At 45.3% G+C, this 24,006-nt stretch overlaps 2 protein-coding genes across 2 annotated transcripts; both read left to right on the top strand.

Annotated features, from left to right (window-relative positions):
- Positions 1-8,236: 8,236 nt before the first annotated feature.
- On the top strand, positions 8,237-13,522 carry LOC104162615 (keratin, type I cytoskeletal 19-like). The gene is made up of 8 exons (XM_009701383.1): positions 8,237-8,821; positions 9,801-9,883; positions 10,445-10,601; positions 10,850-11,011; positions 11,445-11,570; positions 11,692-11,918; positions 12,244-12,389; positions 13,169-13,522. The coding sequence occupies exons 1-8, from the start codon at positions 8,237-8,239 to the stop codon at positions 13,192-13,194; spliced, it is 1,512 nt and encodes a 503-aa protein (XP_009699685.1). The 3' UTR covers positions 13,195-13,522.
- Positions 13,523-18,529: 5,007 nt separating this feature from the next.
- Positions 18,530-23,603, top strand: LOC104162616 (keratin, type I cytoskeletal 19-like). The gene is made up of 8 exons (XM_009701384.1): positions 18,530-19,066; positions 19,969-20,051; positions 20,610-20,766; positions 21,204-21,365; positions 21,826-21,951; positions 22,123-22,349; positions 22,860-22,990; positions 23,554-23,603. The coding sequence occupies exons 1-8, from the start codon at positions 18,578-18,580 to the stop codon at positions 23,577-23,579; spliced, it is 1,401 nt and encodes a 466-aa protein (XP_009699686.1). The 5' UTR covers positions 18,530-18,577; the 3' UTR covers positions 23,580-23,603.
- Positions 23,604-24,006: the final 403 nt, after the last annotated feature.

Here is a 24,006-nt window from a genome sequence, read left to right as displayed (position 1 = left end):
CATTTAACTGAGTTTTATTGGCGTTGCCACAGCTAGAGAGGATTAGGGAGTGGCAGTTAAATTAACTGAAACAATAAATTGTCTAAACATTTTCAGTTTCACACAACAATTTTAATTAAAGTTTTCGGAAATTTAATTTGTATGCAAAGCAGTTGGCTCTTCCCTGCCTCCCACTGCCCGAGATTTTGAAACAGTGAGGCATGCTGCTAATCTCATAAATGGCTGCATATACACATAACCGGCCTGAGCACCCACCTGCTCCATTAGTTTGGAAAAAGAGGTATTTTAATGGTGGTGCCCTGAGGTGGGCTCTCCTGGACTCTTCAGCCCTAAATCAGTTACATGAAAAATCAGTTCTTGTTCCAAAATGCCAGTTGCAATAGATGAAACGACACCGGCAGAGCTTGTGGAGACTCGGGTAATCCTGAGTGTGTCAAGATGGAAAAGCAATAGCTGTCAACAGATAGGCAAGATCAGGGATGTGCTAATTGTTGCTCTTAATGACCCTGGTAGTTGGAAGGGGAAATGGCCAACGGTGACTGAAGAGACACAGCTAAAGCAGCTCCAGGTCACGGGGCAGATCTCCAGGGTGGGAATGGTGGGGGCTTTGGTTACCAGAGCTGTCTCCTTTCCACAGAGGGCCAGGGGGAAGAGGAGTCCCTGCCACATCAGCTGGAAGAAGCGGTGGGCTTAAAGCCAGCCTGTGCCAGCCATGCCTGCCCTAAGCCTGGCTGAGGATGTGTAAGGTGAGGGGTCCTCTAGAAGCCTGTCAGCGTGACCATGAGTTGCTTCTTTAGTCCTGCTGTGTACCTGGGGGAGAGGAGGGTGAGAGCTCTCCAGGCTTTTCTGGGTGGTAACAAGGGCTGGAAATGGTTTCTTTTCCCCGGAGAGAGGCAGAGCAGGGTGTCAGCCATGCAGGACCGTGGTTGTGACTGTTGGTGGTAGAGCACATGGATTAATCGGGCTATGGTAGAAAGCAGTGGGGAGGGATGCAGCTATGGGACATTTATAAACCTATGCATAGAAAAGATTTTTGACACTAGTGGGCTACTAGTAATAAATGTGTTTAAATAAGATCTTCAGCACAACATGAAAATGAGGAACTGGCAGGGGGAATCAGTCAGTCACGAGTCTTTCACCAAGTACACAAAATGAAGCAAGCTAGTGAGAAGAGGGAAAAGAAAGGTCAGTGCAAGAGCAAGGGGGATGTAAGAGAAAGCCAAAAGGCTGACAAAGTCATGCTTCCTGCTCTCCCTTGGCAGGTCACTGCGGACAAGAAAGCTTCCCTGCCAGCCCCACTGCTCATCCCCCCGAGGAGGTCTCTCGAAGAACAAACCCTTCCGAAAAAGCAAGGCAAAAATAACCTGACAGTTCTGAGTTCTGCTTATAGCACCAGCCGGACGGGACTTTGCAGAACGGCTGCCTTCCTGCCGCCCACGCTGCCTGCTGTCTTCATCCTCTGACGCCGCTTTGATCCAATCACTGCCCTTCACTTGGGCTAATCTCTTTTGCTGTCAGTTATCTGACAACTACCAAAGCTTGTCTCTAATAAAACTTTGCTACTACTGACACAGCCTTGAACCTGAGAAATAATTTCTACAAGTAAATGAATGTACAAGTATTCAAAAAATTGTTACGCAGATAGTTCTATTTCTTATACACCTTTGGTTAGAAATCTACCTTTATTTCCACAAAGCAATCATTACAAGGGAAAAATGAAAAACCGCAATGCTCCCATCTGCCGCGCTGGCCCTGCTGAATTCAGTGGCTGCAGGATGGCGATGGAGGGGCAGCTGGAGGAAGATGCAGGAAAGGGACCAGCTGATGCCGTGGAAAGGGACACTTGCTACCAGAGGAGGAAGCATAAGCTAAGACATGAGATAGAAGGTGATGAGGAAAGAGACATTCAGGGAGGCCGGACAGAGTGCAGGGAAGGAGTTCCAAGGCAGTCTGACTGGCGGTCTTCTATTGAATGGGACTTCTGAGCAAAAATCGAGTTTTCATTAAAGTAGGTGTGTGCTAATATAATATAATATAATGTAATACACAACACCTTTAAGTTATTATGAATGTGCACTAACAGGATAAAATCAAGAACAACAAGTTTTCCCAAATAATACTGAAGCAGTAATTTTGAAAGCAAGGCTCTGCTGGACTTGACACACCCTTCTGGTGGAGGAAAACAATTCCCAGAGAAAATGCTAAATAAAGAACCTCTAAATGGATTTAAAAAAAAGACAAACAGGAAGAACCAGCTGGCAATATGTAGGAGGATAAAAGGGTGAGACAAATAATATGTGGGAGAGAATTTTTTTAAAAGTAAGATACAGTAAACAGCCAGGAAAAAAAAAAAAGATGCTGGTATTTTATTACCACGGAGAAAGGAATTACAAACGCATTCAGGAACAGAACTGCATTTTGCTGCTTGTGCAAGCAAAGACTCGAGCTGCAGCCTGTCCCTTTTCACTGGTACCAGTACCTATCAGACAGGCTGCAAGTGGTGCTTACAATCTTTGCTCCTCATTATGCGGCTCTGTTCGTCTTTTTCTGTAACGAGATATGGGATGGGGTTTGACGACTAACCTTACACAGAGGTCTGATGTGAGGGCTTCTAACAAGAGTATTTCAGGGGATATGATGAGTCTGAATTAGTGTCCATTTCTAAAGAAAGAAACCGCTCAGAGGTTTCTGGAATGACAACATGAGACAAGCCAAAGCTTGAGCACACAGAGCTATTCTCTTGGCAAAAATCACGGCAAAGATGGGACCTTTGTTTCTCGCCCTGGGTCCTTGCTCTGCAGAAAGCCTTGTCTGCTCACGTGTCACCTCTCGTGCTCCAAGCTTTCAACTCCAAGTCGCTTGTCACATCTTCATGACTGCATCAGCACAGAGGGCCAGGGGCTAAGCGATCCCCGGACCGGCTCCAGCTCCCCTTTGGGGGACGGCCTCTCCCCAGTCTCTGTCCAAGTAACAGACACTTGTTAGCCCTGTGGGGGTAATTGCTCTAACGAGCTTCTGGATGAGGCTCTGTGTTAAATACTTTCTCTACTAAGTTCTGTATCGCCCGTTCCTGCAACACTAATTATACAGTGCATTTCAGTATTGTTTAACCTGCCCCAGTGTTTACACAGCACCTCTACAGTCACTGCATTAAATGCAATGCAGAAATAAAAAGATGCCTTCCCTGCGCAAAGACTTTATACCCTGGGCAGTGATGGGAAACAAAGACTGTGGAAACAGCACAGGAAGAGACGGGGAAGAGAAAATAAATGAAATGCAGAGGACGTAGTGCATGGGACAACAGGACAAGAAGAGACCTGGGGCACTGACTGCAGCAGCCTGCAGGCAAACTTCTCCCCCACGCCACATCGGCAGCCGCTCACCCTGGCACACGGGGAGTGCAGCTTGTAAGAGCTTGGTCTGTTCTCTTTCAGTGTTCAAATCTTGGAAAGCAAGAATGAATGAGTATCTCACAGACAGAGAGGGACTTAGGCTGAAGGTGTAAGACTGGGAGAGGAATCTAAGGATAAAAAGAGCAAGGGTGGGTACTCCAGAGAGAAGAGGGGGAGTTATATCAGCACTCTGACTGGTAAGCAGAAGCTATCAGCATCACAACCAGTGCCTGTCGATGAAATGTACTGGGATTGCTCTAGCAGATATGGTCTCTGTCTTACAGAGAGAGAAGATACATCTGAATTACAACACCATCAGAAAAAATCCCTGAGGAGTGTGAACACACCAGAGGCTTAAGACACCAGTGATGAAACAGAGAGAACAACTAGTTTTTCAGATTGCCAATGCTGGAAATCAGCCATGAGTTAAGGACTGCACCGCACAAACCAATTACACCTGATTATAGGCACTAGGCATTTTTAATAGTAGGCCATATTCTGGTGTGACGTATAAACTATAATTTCTCTACAAAAAGTCTATTTTATAAAGTATGCAGACAGGTACAGTCTCACTCACACCCATAGTAAGTATCTGTGGGGTTTGTATTTTTGTTTACTGGCTTATGTAACATTTATAAAGAAGTATATAGATGAGTAAACTACTTCGATAATCAAGCAGGACATTTCTCAGCTCAATACACTGAATAACATCATTTAAACTGCCAGTGCGGAACCACATATTGAAGGTATATTGAAATTAAGAGACTTTTTGGTACAAGTATGAAATAAAGGTAAAAAGAAGACCCTCTGGGGAGGCTCTGGCTGGCCTACACCTTTGGCTGCCTGTCTCTGTTGTACCACTGTATGGTATCTGAGTGCAGGAAGCACCTGAACGCTCCAGTTCTGCTTGTCAGGTTCTGGTTTGACCCACGCAGCTCTGCCAGCAGGACCGCAGGCTAATGCCTTGTTTTTCCTCCCAACCTGCACTGCACTCAGCTGTCCAAGCAGCAGTGGAATTGCTGTAGTCTCGTTCACCCGTCAGTATTCCCATCTGTCCTAATACAAATTCTCTGGTACTCTTCTTTGCCACAATAATCAGTAGTGCTTCCAGAGATGCAAATACTGGCAAGTCTGGCAGCACTGTCATCGTCTGGTAGCTGTTGGAAGGAAATTAAAACCCTTCACAAAATGAATCAGGGAAAACTGTGAGGTTCAGTAAGAAGAAATCTGGTTTTGCCCACCTCCACGTTCTGCTGAACTTCTACTTCATCACTAGCAAATATTCAGAGGTAGTCTGAAGATGTGAACAGTCAGCAAGAAAGAAACTGAAACACAGTAAATCACCTTGGTGTCTGAGGCGTATTTAAGACCTAGTATCACGCTGTTACCAAACTCAATGTGATAATTATTTTGCTTGTCTTACAGGAATTTTGCTAAACATGGCAGTATAAACCAATGAGTCATTAGCCAGAAAAAAGTCATGGTCTGCATCTGAAAGATGGGAGCATGAGGTCTAGAGCTGGCGCAGTATCAAAGAAGTGTTTAATAAGCGATGCCTAATGGCTATTATGCAAATTATTAATGATAATTACAAGTGACGAGATAAAATCATATTCCAGTGTGGTTGCACAAACATCACTCAAGCAATGCTTATGAAAGCAAAGTTCTGTCAAATTAGACACACCCTTCTTGTAGTTGACACAAGAAAACATTATCAACTTTGATAAGTAAAGCAAGCAGAGCATGGAAGAGCCAGGCTGACATTTTGCAAAAAAGGCTGTGCACAGGGACAGTCGCAGTTCCCACAGGACCAAACTCCACATCCCACAACATCACTTGAAAATGTGACAGCTTCCTGCCTCCTCCTGAGCTGCCCATCGCTGCCTGTCAGTATTGACACCTCTTACCTCTTCGTCCACTTTCACACCTCTCGTCTTTTCCGTAATGCCCACAAGACTTCACAGCGTTTGCACTGATCCTGTGCTGAGCGCACTGCTAATCACGCTGGCTGGCAGCCTGCCAGTGCCTCCTTTACTGCCATCTGTACGAGACCATTTATTTCCTCCTGTCTTATGTTTAGGTTGGAAATCCTTCTGGGACATTTTTATGTCTTAGACTTGCACAGTCCTTGCCTGCGCAGTGTTCTGCCCCGAGGCTATGGCCCTAGGCTACAGGAATACAAATAATAACAAAAGTGCAGGTAAAGAAATCCGTTTAGTGGGGAAAAAAGCCGTTACCGATGGGTGTTTCAGAACAAGATGGTGGCTCGCAGCTAGAGAACGCAGAGAGCCATACAGCCAGCAAACACACGCCTCTGCCCCATCTGCGGCGAGGTCTCAGTGCCGAGCCTCGGAGCCCTGACAGGGCTGTAAGGAGCAGGGCAACACCACGCTGCTTGGAGTGAAACTTCCAGGCGGCCGCGCGAGCTGCCCGCCTGCCAGCAAACACAGCTGCAGCTATGCAGCACATGAGCGAGAAAAGAAATCAAACTGGTTCTAAAATAGAGTCTGGTTAGCCAGGGACTGGCTTTTGGATGCATTTGCTGTATCAGTCCCCTGTTCCATGGTCCCAGTAAAGCTCCAAAGAATGTAGTTTGATCCAAAATATGAACACTTTGGAAGAATTGTATGATCATTTCTAATTTTCACTGGTAAAATGTGATTCAGTCACCTGTGGACCCTTCCACCAGGACATACGTAAAAGATTGTACAATGCTGCAAACCAGTTTGTTTTGTGGAGCAAGACCTATTCCTTCTTCCTATTAGGTAATTGCTGAAAGAAGGAGGTGTAGGTGCTCCTTGCCCACCTGTAGAGAAATGTCCAGTATCTGCAATGTCCCTCCTAAACCTAAGACTCTGAAAGGGAAAGAAAGGCAACCTCAGCCCAGAGCACTGCTCTCCGTAGATCGCTATTAGGTAACTTCTTCTGAAAACCTACACAGCAGAAGCAAAGCTCCAAGAAATCCAGACATTATATTAATTTCTCTTGGCTCTTACGGCCACACCCTGTCTTCAATTATATTCCTCAAAATGACGGATGAAAGCCAGATTTACTCCCTATCCTCCCTTTTGCTCATGATTTTCACTGTTGCCAGTCCAGGCTGTGTGGGGAGCACAGGGGATGTGCTTCCAGGGGGAGGACTGACTTGTATTTCAGGCACCGCAGTCTTAGCTAGGAATCTGAGCTCTGACAGACTCTGGCTCTGTCCTTGAGCAAGTTATTTCACTGCACCATACGAATAATGAATGTTCTAGGATGCTGCCAGCCTTGGGTAGGCGTCGTTTTATCATTTCTAATCTAAATGAAGAAATAAATTATCTCACTGGAGAGTAGGGAGTCCTGACTTACGCTGGTGAGAAGATGGTCACATCTATACATGCTTGGGGACACTTTCCTACCACGGTGACAGAAGCGACCTGACTTCCCACCAGTAAATGAGAAGTGGCGGAGCATACGACTGTAGGTTTTCTCTGCCCTTCTGTCCGGAGGTGATGGCTGCTCTCAGGGCTCCCTGTCAGGTATCACCCTCACTGCCAAAGAGGATTTATCACAACTGCTCCTGTAAATATGGACATACTCGAGTCAAAGGTTACTTGTGAGTAAGAGTTGCTTGGAAATTCCACCCTGTAGGGTACAGAAGCCTCTGTCCCCTGGAGAGCAGAATATCCTCTCATGAGAGCAGTCTGCTGGAGAAAGATACCTGCACTGGTGGAGCCAGTTCTCCAAACACTCCTCTGGCTACTGCTTGCCTGGGTTTGGAGGTTGGCTCCCATGAGTAGCCAGGCTGTGCTAATGCCTGCTACTACTCTGACAAACTCAGTTAAGGTATGTGGAAAGCTTTTCGCCTTCTTATTTTGTGCTCAGCACAATCTTAGCAATGGCAAAGACCTGTGGGATCACATCTCAGTCCATCCAGGGAACTGGATGTATTGCCCATGGATACTCCCTTTCCTGTCATCTCGTTCTTTATCTACGATCACCACAAATTGAGGTAGCATGGACAGCAATTAAAAAAATCGAGAAACAACTTCAGAGAGGTTTTTCATACACTTCAGCTTACATCAAGTCTTTGTAACATCTAGACACAGAGGACTTCCAACATTTAGCAGGCCTGATCTTCGCAGACTCTGAGCAAGTTGACTTCTTGTGTTTGCATGACCAGAGAAATATAAACCACAAATGGGGAACTAAACCCACGGGGAATTACCTGAGTGATTTAAGAAATCTCACAGCAAAGCATGTGATAGACCTACTGTCTGTCATTGTGCCAGGCGACAGACATCTACACCACAATACCCCTGGTCTTTTCACTACTACAGTCACTATTATTCACACTTTTCAGAAGTGAGAATCTATATTAATTTCCCATTTTTGTCCCATGTACTCTACCATAGCATGTGATATAAAAATGTTTATTGGACTAAGAATAAAATAAATACAAATTAATAAAAGATAAAAGGCACTTTGATGTTATAAATACCAATGTTTCTTCTTTGTACATAATCGAGGGCAACTTTTTTTCTTGACTTGCTGTAAAGTTTGCATCATACAAAAAGCTGATGACTCATAAAACATTATTTTACTTTTTGGAATAAGCTGCTGACATGTAAAGTATCTTCCTTGTGAACTGGGATTTCTAGAGGGAAACTGCCTATGGGCTATTTATTCTTGGCATAAACAGCAAGACTAGCCAGCCCTGTGGGAAGAAGAAACACCCTGTAGGTGACACCCCCTTTGGAAGGTATAAATAGAGATCTGCGGCAACAACCAACCTGCAGTCTGATTCAATATCAAGCTGTGCATCTTGCTTTGGGCTTTGGGTTGGAACTGCAGCTGTCCTCAAAATGAGTTGTAGTATTAAGCAGACAACAGGCTCTCTCAGGGGCAGGACCAGCGGTGGTAGCTGTGTTATCGGTGGCGGTGGTGGTGGTGGAGGAGCACGGATCTCCTCAGTCTCTTCTGGAAGATACACGACTTGCGGGATAGGTGGTAGTCGAGGGTTTTCTGGTAGAAGCTACTGTGGTGGTGTGAATTATGGAGGAGGACTGAGCACTGGCAGTTTGGTTGGTGGAAACTACGGAGGTGGCTTAGGAGCCACTGTCCTTGGAGGATGTTCAGGCATTGGATTCAGCGGTGGCAGTGCTCGCTTTGGCAGTGGCATTGGAGGTGGCCTTGGTATTGGTCTTGGTGGAGGGGTAGTTGGAGGTGGTTTCGCCGGTGATGGCATTCTTCTTTCTGGTGACGAAAAGGTCACCATGCAGAACCTTAACGACCGCCTGGCTTCTTACCTGGACAAGGTGAGGTGCCTGGAACAAGAAAATGCTGACCTGGAGTGCAGAATCAGGGAGTGGTATGCTAAGCAGGGCCCTTTTTGCGAGCCACGGGACTACAGCTGCTATTATAAAGAAATAGAAGATCTTCAAAATCAGGTAACATAATTTCTCAGCTGCTTTCTCCCTCGTAAGCTTCTCCCACGGTGTTGGTTCACAACTTAATGAAGTTATCAAGAGTAACATTTCATTGTTGTAAAATGCTTTTTGTAAACAGCCATTAAGATAACTGCCTGTAGAAAGCCCGAGAGCTCAAAGGAAAAAACCTTGAGTGTTTGGACTGTTTCCACTGCTTTTATTCATCAGATATATTGAAGGGGAAAATGTTATCTTCATGGAATACATCTGGATTGGCTCAGTAGTCTTTCTGAATTAGGTTTGTGCCAAGGTGTCTAAATAGATGTATGCCAAGAAAGCAACTAAAAGATTTGGATTACATTAATGGATCGCAATAATTTGCCTAAATTTATATTATTCTGTCCTCAGTCTTGAAGAATTCCAGTTAAATGTTATTTCTTTTTTTTTTTCAAGTTTACACTTTCATACAGAATTAGGAAATATCAGACATCTAATTAAAAATAAGAACAAAGAGGGCATTGTCATAACACATTTTGAGTATGCAATTTAAAATTAAAATCGTTTGCAAAGTGTGTTTGGCAAAAATTCTAGGATGTCAACACACAAAGAAGAATAAAGTGAAAAGAATCCAGGAAACAGACAGAATGAGACAGACTTGCAATTAAGTCTTGAAACAAAGCTTTTAAATCTCTTATCCGTGAAAGTAAGATTCAGATTTAAAAGGTTAGGTGGATTGTGGCAGGTGCTGGACAACACTAATTATACTTCTCTGACTGTCTGCATCTGAACCACATATTTTATCATTTTAATGCCTTCATTGTACTTCTCTGAACACTCACCCCTATGACCGCTGCGCTTCTCAACTCCCCCATGCCCACTACTCAGTATTAAAAAAAAAAGAGGGAGAGAAGGAGGTTAGGTCTGGTAGCACCAGTCAATGGGTACACTTGAGCCTGAGGATACAGGGAAGAGACTTCAGGAGTGAATATTCTTTTTCCAGATTGTCTGCGCAACCATAGACAACAACAAGATCATTTTGAACATCGATAACAGCAGGATGACAGCTGACGACTTCCGAGTGAAGTGAGTACCCCTCGGCTGTCCCCCTCCTCTGTCACTGCGCTCCCACTCGCAGCGCTGGTGAGGAGGAGCTCTCAGGCAGGTCTTCTGTCATCCTCTGGCCAGGACAGGCTGGACGCTATGCAGGAAAGCTCTTTCTTCCATTGCCTCTGGAGCTGCCTTAATTAGTGGTGGTTCCAGGATGGAAAGTTTGGGGCAACAAGGTGTTTTTGAGTGGAGATTAGAGTTCCTCAGAAAGCAGAAGGGATGTGCAGACAGGGAGTAGCGTGGGTTCACCTGAGCTGCCATTCTGGCACGTGGTGTCTTTCAAAGAGGAAGCCTTTGGTTTTTTTCCTGTTGGAGCGCAGAAACGCGGTGAGTGATACCTCCGCCGGTGAAGCAGCTCCAGAGAAGGCAGACTGAGGGCAGATTTGACAGAGCAAGCCTCAGACTTCTTTTCTTGGCATCCTGTCAGGCTAGTTAAGAAAATACTGGAAGAAAGATGGATGGTCAAATGAAAAAAAAAAGAGCAAATGGTGGTGTCAGATGCTGACTAGTCTTCCTTGCTTGCTTTCTCACTCCCAGGTACGAGACGGAGCTGGCCCTGCGCCAGAGCGTGGAGGCTGACATTAATGGTTTACGCCAAGTCCTGGATCAGCTGACGCTCTGCAGGTCTGACCTGGAGGCACAGCTGGAGTCGCTGCGGGAGGAGCTCTGCTGTCTGAAGAAGAACCACGAGGAGGTACGGTCTTGCCCCTCTTGTGTGAATGGATGCAGGATCCATCACCCTCCCTCTCTGTGGTCCCCATCCCCAGGGTGCTAGCTGCAGAGGGCCAAGTGGTTGATGGAGACAGTACGTGTGAACTGAGCTGTGAAAGTCCAGCACAGAGGGTCTCTGCCAGGGGCTCTGCTGTTCCCTATAGGGGAACTTAGCCCCCTCAGCTTCTTCCTGCTTTTTAAAAAATGACATGATCTGGGTGGTGGTTCCAGGAAATGAACTGTCTGAGGAAACAATCGACGGGAGATGTGAGCGTGGAGGTCAATGCCTGCCCCGGCCCAGACCTCAGAAAGATCCTGGAGGAGATGAGGTGTCAGTACGAAACGCTGATTGAACGCAATCGCAAAGAGGTCGAGGATTGGTATGAGTGCAAGGTGAGTAAATAGAAACAGCTCTGACTTTCCCCAGCTAACACCCAAGCAGTAGTTCCGTAGTGATGTATTACACACTAAGACCACACAACAAACTGTAACAGCGTTTGACATGGGTTTAAATTGACCAAGTGACACAGAGGATACTGTCACTCTGTGTCCTTTTCATGGGGTGATGGGAAGTGCTGCACTTTAGTGAGACTTGAGGCAGGAACTCTTTACAACGCAGTAAGTAGTGAGAAGAACTGGAGAGCAGTACTAGCAGAAGAACAAGGGGAATGACGAGCAGAGTTTACACCCCATTAGGATGAGACAGTTCACCCAAACCTTTCTCATTTCATGTGCTTTGCTAGCTTCTCTGCTCTTTCCTTAATACTTAATCTGACTTATATTGCACATTCCCTGAATATCTTTATTCTGGATTGGTGATTTTCAGATTGAGGAGGTGAATCGGGAGGTTATTACAAGCGGTCAGGAGGTAGAGACGTGCAACAACCAAGTCACCGAACTGAGACGCCAATTGCAAGCCCTGGAAATCGATCTCCAAGCTCAGCTCAGCCAGGTGAGTGGGGAGCTGGTGTAAAGCTCAGCTGTCTCACAGTTATGCTCTGATGTACGAATCCATAGTTAAATGCAGTGTTTCTCATGCCTGTATTTGTATTGTGCCACACGGTACCCCTCAGAGGGACAACCTGGAGTCCTCGCTGGCTGAGACAGAGTGTCGGTACAACAACCACCTTGCTGAGCTCCAGAGCCAGATCACGTGCGTGGAGCAGCAACTGGCTGATCTGCGAGCAGAAATGGAATGCCAGAACCAAGAGTACAAGATCCTGCTGGACGTCAAATGCCGTCTGGAGCAGGAGATCCATACATACCGCTGCCTGCTGGAGGGCGGACAGCAGGACCTTATGTGAGTAGGCTTGAGATGCACCAAAAGATACAATAAAATACCTGTGTCCTGGGTATTTTAACATAAAAGCAAAGTGAGCAATAGGTGGAGGCACTGCACAGCCCCTTCACCCTCACTGGCCTATTCAGGCTGGCTGGTAATCAATGGTGACAATCTGCTCCCCGACCTCATGCCAGCTGTTCCCATAAGAAGAAAGGTCGTTGCAATATTCTGCCAATTGTCTGCCAAAAAGGAGAACAGATTGAGAGCAGCAGGGACAATGAAAAACTAGTTCTAGTTTATCTGTCATCTCCTTCACTAAAATGTTATTTTCCTGTCCCCTTAGTCAACAAGGAGGAATTGGTCAGTCTTCGGGTCTAGGAGGAGGAGTTGCAAGAACAAGTGGAATGGGAGGAGGAGGTATCATTAGAACAACCCACACTTACACTTCGTCTTCCCAGATGCCATCCTGTGCAGCTGCGGAGATACAAGGTAAGAACTGCAACACTCTACACGATTTCCACAGCCCTCTCTATTCTAATGCAACAAGGACAGGCAGCAACAAAGATCTTTACTGCACAGCTTACAGGTGCTATTGGAAAGATTTATTGTGAGGCTACTGGGAAATACATGACGGGAGGCCACAGAGGAGTGGCTACAACAAGTGCTTTCAGGAGCTGTGACTCTGCTAGGAAGCACAAGAACTGCCGAAAGGCAGGAGGGAGAAGAGGGATAGAAAGGAGAAGGATAGAGTCAGCAGGCAGGCAAGCCACAGAGAACATGGAGAAAGGACTGACATGAATAGAGTGGGAGATAGCAGAGTGCCCAGAAATCAGGAAAAAAAAACAAAGCAGGAATTATGAGAATACTGGCAGGAAACTACTAGTACTATTTCAAGGGGAAACTTCCAGCCAAATTGAAAAAGAAAGAAAGAAAGAAGGCGACAGTTGGTCCAGAAGAATGAGTGTTAGCAGGGGCATTGTTCTGGCAAGGACCCCGATGCCATTCCCTCATCCAGATTGCTGCTGGTGCAATGTCTGCAGCTTCCACCATTTGGCATTTTTATGTAAAAAGGCGGGCCATGCTCCAGCTAGCTACAAATCCCGTCTGCCTGACTGGCAGGCAACAATCTGACCTTTCCAGGAAGGGACAGTATTTATCTGAAATTCTAATTGAATTGGCTTGTGAAATGATCACGTGTATAGAGTGACAGTGTGGGAAAGAATCTTTTTTTGCTATAAACAAGGTAATGTTTTCTTTGATCTCTCCAGTGCCTTGCAGAAGGATTTGTGATTAAGCAGAGAAATGAGAATATCCAACAAGAAAACCCTGAAGCAGAGCCACGGATGAAGAGAGAGAATATTTACTGTGTGCCTCTGCAAAGAACAAGGAGCGTGCTCTTTTGTCTTACTCAGCAATGCTAAGCAACGTGTCAGAGGGATAAGCAGAGCGTTGGGCCACATTCTGTTTTATTTTGCTATTTGCTCTTTCCAGTCTGTATTGCTGCGTGTTCCCAACCACCATGACTATTGCTGGAGTTAACCAGTAGTATGATCACTAATGTACCTGCTGGTGAAAAAAATTCCGCTAATAAAACTTTGCTTCTGCCTGATGCAATCAAGAAACCTGTGTCTGGAAACTGAGTTCCTTTAGAAAACCAGGTGGGGATCCAGGCGCAAACCACAACCTCAGCCAGGCTAGCTAACCTCTGCAATGGGCCCAGCAGGAAAAGCTGGAAACCCAAGCACAAGGGTCACCTAAACTGGTCAGGATCATACCCCACAGGGAACAAAGCTGCTTTGCCAGTGGGAGCCAGAGAATGGCCTCGCTGACCTTGCAGGTCTTGTCCACCTCCTCCCTGTCAAAGCCTGTAGCGTGCGTTGCCCGTTCCTGCGTGACATCCCCGGTGACCTACAGAGACAGCCAGTTCAGGCAGATGCCTCCGTGCTTCCCACAGAGCACTCTGCTGAAACACAATTTTAGAAAAATTTTGAAATTCAGTGATGGGACATCTGGAGACAGATTACCTCAGCCCCAGTCCAGTGCTGACACATCTGGGCTGTGCTCTCTCATACTGCGTAGCCAGCCTAGGGACTGTGATTAGGTTGAAGAGGAAATCTTGGTCTCCACAACTGATTCAATTTCTGCTGATATGGCTTATATTCTGATCTATCCCTTTCATTTTATAGGAATCTTCCCATTGGGAAAAGGACCAGAGGGAAAAGGTTTATCTCCTATCTGTTTTCACATAGTGACTGAGTCATTTACTGGGCATCCTTCTATTTCAGAGTTTCAGTTGAAGGTCAGCAACTGTTGAAAGATCATCTTTCCATTAAGGATACCTTCTTCGGAGGACTATAGAGGGCAGGATGGGAGCTGAAAAAGTGCAGCTCAAGAGAGAAGACAATGGAGACAAAAGCCAGCTAGGACCTTTGGAGGCACAGAGCCATTATGTCTTAAACCCCACAAGCAAGGCAAAGATCACTCCCTCCTTTGGGTCTCGCACAGCACCCATGTAGCTGATCCTGAGTTGGTGTGGACTGGCACGGCAGTGCACATGTGTCCTGGCACTGACCTGCCTAGAGAAGCCAGGGCAGCAGTTGGGTAACTCAGGGCCCTGGAGCACTTCTGGTGGGTGCAGCCATGGGAACCGGCCATGGTGAGCTTGCAGAGTCATTCTGGGCTTGAAGAATTTTCAGTTCAAAGCCATTATGAGCTGCAGGGTGTTTTGAGGATTAAATTGTCTGTTGGTCCAGAAAACCAAGCAGTGATCGGTTTTATATGTCCACTCCACCCTGCAGGTTCACAGCTAAAGCAGCAGCGCTGGATACAGCCGCTGTTACTTCTGGTATACTGTGATGTGGCTGTTAGAGAAAGAGTCATATTCCCTTATGAGATGACCTGGCAAAGGAAAACTCCTGGTTACTCCTTCTCTGTCAAAAGGTGGAGGTTATGGAACAGCCAGCCTCGCAGGAGGAGGAGAAAGTGTACAAAGACAAACATTTCAGGACCATATATACAGTATAATGTGGCACAGTTTTCTAGTGTCAGTTCTTTTATAAAGACACCAATTTCTCTGTTGCTACATAAATAGACTTAACACAACCTGAAACCTTCCAGGAAAGCAGCAGCTCCAAGGCCCATAGGTAGCAAGTGTCTGAAGAAGCTCAATCATTAACGGACCAGGGAGCAGGTGAAAGGTGCCTTTCTCCTGTTGTAAAAGTCCATGGAGAGTAGATGTCTCAGTGGTATTTCTTTAAAATCATCTGCCAGACAATAAACCCAAAAGTAACCAGGGGCTAGAGCAAAATAAGAAACTGCAGCACCAGCACAACTGCAATAGTGACTCAGAAGAGTGGCCATAGGTAGAAGTTTTTAAACTAAGACTCTAAATCAAGTCTTCTTTAAAGATCAGCTCCAGTCCTACAGAAAGTCCCAGACTTGATGCAGAAATCTCTCAGTAGACATGTAAGGCCAGTGCTTCACCAGAGATCAAAAGAGATACTTATCGTGGTTATAATGGCAAATTTCCATTCGTTGCGCTCCTCTGTGTATACCCCATTTGTTCTCAGAGTTCTGGCTGAGAAGAAGTGGGAAGGCAAATCTTTCCCTTTTCCTTTCCCACTGCCTTCTCCTGCCTTGTTCAGTGCAAAGACAGACAGTAAGAAAACCCACTCCTGCCCTTTCTGGCCTCAATCCTTCCCAATCTATGAGTCCTCACACTCTCGTTTCTAAAAATACAAAGATACTGTACTGATGTTCTTCCAGTTTCCAGTCTTCTGGAAAGTCCAGGCTACCTACAACACACAAAAGCTTGCTGCTTTCTTCTGGGAGCCCCGGCTGATTCCCACCAGGTCTGGGCCAGTTTCCTCCTCTTGCAAACTGCTGCTGACATCTAGCTGCTCCACCTGATGCCCTGTATTCACATCACAGACCTTCCCACCCTTCCCACCAGGTCTGGCAGGTGCAAAGCATGCACTTTCACAAAGAAGCTGTCCTAAATTCCTGAGCGGTGAAAGAGACCTAATGACATGGCCAGAAGGCCTCTAATGATCCAGACTTTATGAATATGCCTCTGGAAAGCCCCCGGGGGTGTACAGACTCAGCTCCTAAGACACTGTCATGTTGTTTGTGGACCTACAAGTTGGGATGCGTCTGGAAAGCAGTTCATGAGAAGGTAGCTTGTGATAAACAGTTCCCCAGCAGAAAACACCCTGGAAACAACCCATATATTAAAGAGCTGCAAATTATGGAGCTGCAAACCTTGGGCTGGAAACTACACTCCCATGAGATTTCCATATTTCTTTGTGTTAATTAGACAGACCCAGGAAGCTTGTGAGTTCAAATAACTGAATGAAAATAGGAGGGAAAGTTTAATTTATTTTTTTAAGGTCTTCAGAACAATTATTTAATTTTATCTTAGCTTAACTAGTGCACCCATTTCCTGAAGATAAAAAGGAAAAAAGCAAGAGGGCAAGCGTGTGCCATGTGAGGATCCTGGGCAAAGCTGCCTGCTGAAGGCCCGCAGCAGAAAGAGGTGGGTCTGACGGATAAAGTGACAGGGGCCCAAGGTGTCTCAGAAAAGCAGGAGCCATCCTCTCCGCTCTCTGCAATAATTACTGCAACAGGCACGTAGACATCCTCCACTCCCACAAAGGAGTATGTCATTCCATGTTTCTGCCTGCGTTATTCTGATGTGCTGAAATGATAACTGTGGAGCACAGGAAGGAATGTGTGCTCATTCAGAAAAGATGCTTGCTGCAGACAGCTATTGGGAAACTCCTGAAGAATCATACCCAGGACAGGCAAAGCTTCAAGCGATGCGATATTATACCAGTTTCGGTTCATTCTTACCACCACACCCTGACTCCAATTATGTTCTCCAGTCCTAGTAATGAAATCCAGGTATTCCTTCCTATACACAATAACTTTATTAGAGTTTTTACCTATTCTGAGCTTTGCTCCTTTGTATTTAGGGACTGAGTGGAGCTCAGCTTGGAAGGCAGGGCAGGCTGACATTCAGGCACTGCAGTCTCATACAGGAGACCTAGGTTCAGCTGCAGACTCAGCCGGAGGCGTGCTCTTTGAGTAAATCACTTATGAGCAAGTCTCTCCACACCTCTGTCTCCAGCTTGCTGGAGATATCACTGGAATGCTGCCGGCTTTCATTGTACTGGATAAGTAACACCCAAGGATGCAGAGATAAGGGGAGGCATCTTTTCAACAGAAATAAGGAGAATAGGAGCAATAAAATGACGGGCAAACCCATGAATACTGGGATACTTCAGTCCTTCAGTAAATGGGATTATTTACTTGCCATAATAATAGCTATTCCAACCCACAGCCCTGACACAGAGTGAGGATTTGCGCATGAGGTTGAGCTCACCTGTTCCCTGGTGAAGAAGGCTTGGAAAATTTCTTATAGTGAGTGGCTAGTTTCAGAAAGTTGTGGAATACCTGTCTCTTGCTCAATGGCCAGCAGGAACAGGTTCTCCGTAGAGAGAAGGCCACTGCTCCTGAGTCTTAGCAAAACATCTCATGAAAATGAGCTTAGCCTGAATTTTGATGTCAGAAGAGTGAAAGGATTCTAACTTTTTATTTTCTCTGCCTAGTTAAGATTTGGAGACATTAGTGATAGAGAAGAACCTCTAGTTTGTACTTAATCCGTCTTCTCCAAGCCAGTGTAGAACTGTATTGGGCAACGATTGCTCTGCCAGCTGTATCAGCCATTCGGTCTTTGTATTTCCTAAGACAGTAGTCCCAAACCTTATTAGAATGCAGCACACATTGACAGAGAAATTGGCCATAGGATGTTTCCACTCCCATTCACTGTTTCAAAACACCCACCCTTTCCCAGCAACAGTCACTATCCATAATGATGAAAACTGCAGAAATATCTTTCACTGAACAACAGGAAATATTTAAAGTACTTTTACCTTACTTACGCTCTCCACATAAAGAAACAAATCCTTTGTGAATTACTGGAGAGCCACGATCATATAGGAAGAACCTTTCATCCATGTCCATTAAGAGATCACTCCATAGTCTCACTTGTCTTGTAGCAGAGTGTTCTGGATTTGTCATTTTGCCAGTGGAGAGACTTAAAGGCTAATCTCTCTCTCTCTGATCTTTCCATGGAGTTCTTACATCATTCCTCATACATCATTTGGGAGTCAAACTTCATATTCATTCTTTCTTTTTCATCTTACATATTCCAACATCAGCACCTTGCATGAAAACTGCTTATTCAACTCAAAATAAAATGAAAATAAATTAACGAGAGATAAAGAGCTCTTTGATGCAACAACCTTTAATGATTTCTTCCTGGTATATAATTTAGGACAGGGTTTTTCCTGGCTTAATGTTGTAAAGTTTGCATCATAAACAAAAAGCTGATGATTCATAAAACATTACAGTTAATGTATTTTTGAAATTAGCAAGAGACATGTAAAGTATCTTCCTTGTCTACCAGGATTCTTGAAAGGAAACTTCCCTTTAAGAAATTATTCTTGGCACCAATGGCTAGAGTAGCCAGCCTTATGGGAAGGAGAAGCAGTGGTGACACCCACTGTGGAAGGTATAAATAGAGTTTCGCGGCAACGGACAACTCGCAGTCTGATTTAATATCAAGCTGTGCATCTTGCTTTGGGCTTCTGCTTGCATTTCCAACTGCTGTCGCCATGAGTTGCAACATTAAGGAGACTATTACTGTGTCTAGCAAAGGCAGGAGCAGTGGTGGCAGCTGTATCATTGGTGGTGGTGGTGGAGCACGGATTTCTTCCTATGGGATAGGCAGTGGCAGAGGTTTTTCTGGAAGGAGTTACTGCGGTGGAGTGAACTACGCAGGGGGACTCAGTGTTGGTAGCTTGGCTGGTGGGAGCTATGGAGGTGGCAACTGCTATGGCAATGGCCTCGGTTTTGGCCTTGGAGGCAGTGTGGTTGTTGGTGGTCTTGGTGGCGACTGTTTGCTTTCATCCTGTGATGAGAAGGTCACCATGCAAAATCTCAATGACCGCCTGGCTTCCTATCTGGACAAGGTGAAGTGCTTGGAGAAGGAAAATGCTGAACTGGAATGCAGAATCAGAGAGTGGTATGCTACACAGGGCCTCTCCTGTGAGCCTCGGGACTACAGCTGCTATTACAAAGAAATCGAAGATCTTCAAAATCAGGTAACCCGCTTTTTCACTTGTTCCTCCCCTATTTAAAGCTTTTTTCTGAATTTGTACTTAGAACCTACTGCAATTGTTAGAGGTAACTTTAGCGCTGCTAAGTGTCTTTGCAAACATAAATTTTGGTAAGTTCCCTATGACATTGTTGAGTGTGGGTGCATATCAAAGATGCATGCTGCAAGGTAATAGAGGTGGGATAATACTCTTAAAAAGGAAAGGGGTGCTTTATTGTGCTGTGTTTTGACTACACAATTATAAATATGATATTACCAAGTGTGCTCTGAGGAAATGAGATGGTGTCAGCCCAGTAGGAAAAGCAAAGCAAAGAGAACTATAGAACAAGAGCAAAACATGCATATCAAATGCTGTATCAAAGGAAGCATGACAAATTCTAGGTGGGAAAAGTTGAGTATTTGAAGCTGATAGCCACAGTGGCACAAACAGCTTGATACTCATTTGTCCACAATGAAAGTTATAGCTGATCTTGAGGCTTAAAGATACCTTGCAACTATCTTCCCTAAAGATCCTTAAGCTTGAAGGCCAGAACATGCCAGCTTGAATGTCAGTTGAGATTTAATGTCTTAAGGAAGGTTCTTTAGGTTCAATTCTTTATGAAGCATCTTTGGAACCTGCCTTCAGGTTCTTGAAACTGGGAAGTCCCATCTCACAACTCTTTAAGTCCCAGCCTCTACACAGTTGACCTCTTTCCTTTATTGACTGCGAGTTAAGGAGGGAAAGCTACCTCCTGCAACTGCTCTGCTCAAGGAACAAGGTTACTTAAATAAGAAGGAAACAGAAGAAAGAAATTGTGAAGAGTTACTACCTAACTGCAATCTAGATAGACCTGTAGAGTATAACAGCAGAGAGAAGTGAGACATCCCTTGTGGTCTGCTCTTTTCCAGATTGTCTGTGCAACCATTGATAACAACAAGATCATTCTGGACATTGATAACAGCAGGATGGCTGCTGACGACTTCCGTGTGAAGTGAGTGCCCCTCTGTGTAGATGAACCCTGTTGCCTCCTCCCTGCTCCTCTACATCTTACCTGCAGAGTCTCAGTGCACTAATTACAGAGACTTCAGACAAGTCTCACTACAACCCCACATTAGGCCAGGCTGGAGTGATGAAAGGCATTTTGCTCTTGGTCATCAGCCCTCTCTTAATTAGTATTCTTGGGTAACCATTTTGCAACAGCATTTGTTGGTGAGGGCTGAGGACCGACATTGCAGGGAGTGGTCCTTAGTGGTATAGTTGGCACATTTCCATCACAGACCAGTGCTGATTGGGATCAGCAAAACAGAAATAAACAGCTGAATAAGGGATATCAAACTTACAGTGATCAGGAGCAGGAAAAAAATAGATGAGGAAGAAAAGCTTTCACATAACAGACATTAAGTGCAGCACAGAAATCTAATGCGCAGTGCACTCAGCTTAGACAAAAAAATACAGTTTAGAGCAAGCACTTGGGAACAGAGATCTTTGCATAAGCTGAGCACAGGTGAGATGTTACTGTCCTGAACTTCTGCGTTCTTGCACAAACCAGGTACGAGACGGAGCTGGCCCTGCGCCAGAGCGTGGAGGCTGACATTAATGGTTTACGCCAAGTCCTGGATCAGCTGACGCTCTGCAGGTCTGACCTGGAGGCACAGCTGGAGTCGCTGCGGGAGGAGCTCTGCTGTCTGAAGAAGAACCACGAGGAGGTAGGGTCCTGACCTTTTCCCTGGGAGCACCATGGCCCTGACATAACTCTTTGCCCACACAAATGAGCTCTAAATTTAAAAGTAAAGATCAAGCACTTTCGTGCCACAGTTTTCCCATCAAACACTTCTGCAGTTCAGACCTGTCTGCCTCATGGGTGGTGCGGGAGCTCGGGCAGAGAGGCGGCTGCTGCTCTCAGGGCTGCGCTGGCACCGGGAATGCCAGAGGGGGCTGAAAGTTGCTGCTGACTCCAGTGGATGAGAAAAGAAATCACCCAACAGATTTGTTGGGGAAAACACTCGCACCGTCTTCCAGTGCTTTTTACAGCCACAGCTGGGAGGCACCCCTCGCAGGGGGTGCTCTTCTTAGCCACCAAGCTCTGCTCTTCCATGTTCTCTGTCAAAAGCCAGTACGCATCTGATCTGGGTTATATTTCCAGGAAATGAACTGCCTGAGAAAACAATCAACTGGAGACGTGAGTGTGGAGGTCAATGCCTGCCCTGGCCCAGATCTCAGGCAAATCTTGGAGGATTTGAGATGCCAGTATGAAACACTGATAGCGCGCAACCGCAAGGAAGTTGAGGATTGGTACGAGTGCAAGGTAAGTGACCCACACCTGCTGCGGAACAAACTGACATTCACATTTCAGGGCACAGGAGCATTTCAGAAAACAGACATGGAGACAACAAGCAGTTCTTCCTTTACAGTGAAGCCTGAGATCAGCAGTTACTGTACCTTGTGTTCCACAGGAGACACAGGCCTGTCTGACCAGTTGGTTGTGTCCCATCTGGAACGGCAGCGTTTGCCGCAAGGCCTTGCGATGTGTTGTTGGAACTGAGATATTCCACATTTGGATTAAAGAGACTGAACTGCCACAAGGTTAATGCGATTTGTAAAAAAAGCAAGCAGTTGAAGCCGGCGGTTAATGCCCAGTGCACAGAGAACTCACCCTGCTCATTTTTCTTTTTGCTAGCTACTCACTGTATTCTGCTTCTGTAAAAGCAAGTCCAATTTACACAGATGTTCTCTGAAGCTCTTTATTCTGGATTGGTGATTTTCAGATTGAGGAGGTGAATCGGGAGGTTATTACAAGCGGTCAGGAGGTAGAGACGTGCAACAACCAGGTTACTGAACTGAGACGCCAATTGCAAGCCCTGGAAATCGATCTCCAAGCTCAGCTCAGCCAGGTGGGTGATGAGCTTACTTACAGCTGTGACAGCTGGATCTCTTAGCATGAACAGCCAGACCTACCAATCATATGATGGTGGTGAATAGCTCTTTCATTTTTGGACTGGAAATAATAAACTTCAGGGTGACACTTAAATGAATGTTATTTCTTTGGTTATCTTGTTTATCAGAGAAATAATTTGGAATCCTCTCTGGCTGAGACTGAGTGCCAGTACAACACCCTCCTCGGTGAGCTACAGAACCAGATCACATGCGTGGAGCAGCAATTGGCTGAAATAAGAGCAGAAATAGAGTGCCAGAACCAGGAATACAAGACCTTACTGGACGTCAAATGCCGTTTGGAGCAGGAGATTCAGACCTACCGGTGCTTGTTGGAAGGAGGACAGCAGGACCTTATGTATGTAGATCTCTAAATCCACTAGAGAATAAATTAAAATATCAAGGATCTGTATGCCAGACTGGGAATCCGACATAGTCTTTAGTCCATCTGAATGCTTTCTTTGAGATGAAAAAGTTGTCTCATGAGCAACTTTACTGTGATGAACATTCAAATCTGAACTAAATGTCACTCCCTGGGATCTGCAAAGCAGAGAAACCAAATCTTTTAATGGCTAGTTACAACATTGTAACCACTAGCATTATGTCAGCATTTGTAACAACTTCTTTTCTATAGTAAAATGGGCAAAAAATGTCAAAATAAGAATTAATTGCAACGCTCTGCATTGCATTTCCATGCCAAGGGGGAGCACAAACGTAAAGCAACTCTGAAAGTGAAAAAAGAATGCAATGTAAAATACTCTAACCCCTGTAGAAGACATGGTTTGAGACTTTGCATCATGTAGTCACTCAGCAGCGTCACGTAAAGTTCTAAATTTCCCTGTTTCTCTGACCAAATTTATCCTACTAGTCATGGAGGAGGCATTGGAGTAGGAACTGGTGTAGGAGGAGGAGTCATTAGGACAAGCCACACCTATACCACAACTTCATCTTCCCATTGCCAGCCCCAAGTCCCACCCTGCAAGACTGGAGATATACAAGGTAAGAGTTGTTTACACAAAAGCAAAACTGTTTTTTTTTTCCATTTGTTCCTTTGTAGTAAGTCCAGGAGACAACACACTCTCCTAGGACGTGTTATTGGTATCTTCTCAGAGAGTTAGTATGCTACAGGTATGGCCTGTTACAATGGATCCAACTGCAGTGCAAAATGGGCTGTGTCACTAAGAAATAGGTTTAAAGAGAGCTCTGACTCAATATGGAGTAGCAGAAAGTACATGAGAGACAAGAGAGCAGTAGAACTAAGAAGAGAAAGCTGGGAAATGAGGCATATAGAAAAGATCTGGAAGTAAAAGTAAAGAAGACAGCCAAAGCTTAGCAAAATAGTCTGGAAGGAGTGAAAAGAAGGGCAAATCTGTAACTTTACAAGTGCAAATTCCCATTAAAACACAACTATTTAGGGAATTTCTGGGGTTTCCTGGGTTGTCTGCCAACTGCTCTTGTTTCTTCTATTCTTGAAATAAGAGCACTACACAGACCAAATTTTTGTTATTTGAAGGATTTTATCTCTGTTCCAGTCAATTAATGCTGCTATATTTTTTCTCCAGTGACCTGCAGGAGAATTTGTGATTAAGGAGGAATGGACCGGAAGACGACATACAGAGAAACTCACAGACAAAACAAGAACTCTTGATGTTCACTGCACACCTCTATGCAGAGAAAGTAGAAGTAACTCAGTAATGCTTTAGCCATGTACCTAAAGGGGCCTGTTGGGGCCACCTTCCTCTCTCTTCTGCTACTTCTGTTCTGTAATGCTGTAATCTCTAGAAGTTACTTGAGTTAGTCAGGATCACTAATGTACCTGCTGGTGAAAAAATTCCGCTAATAAAACTTTGCTTCTGCCTGATGCAATCAAGAAACCTGTGTCTGGAAACTGAGTTCCTTTAGAAAACCAGGTGGGGATCCAGGTGCAAACCACAACCTCAGCCAGGCTAGCTAACCTCTGCAATGGGCCCAGCAGGAAAAGCTGGAAACCCAAGCACAAGGGTCACCTAAACTGG

This window comes from Cariama cristata, unplaced genomic scaffold (genome assembly GCF_000690535.1).
Source record: "Cariama cristata isolate BGI_N322 unplaced genomic scaffold, ASM69053v1 scaffold27975, whole genome shotgun sequence".
Taxonomy (NCBI): Eukaryota; Metazoa; Chordata; class Aves; order Cariamiformes; family Cariamidae; genus Cariama; species Cariama cristata.
The sequence above is the reverse complement of the archived record's forward strand: the minus strand, read 5'-3'. Positions and strand labels throughout refer to the sequence as shown.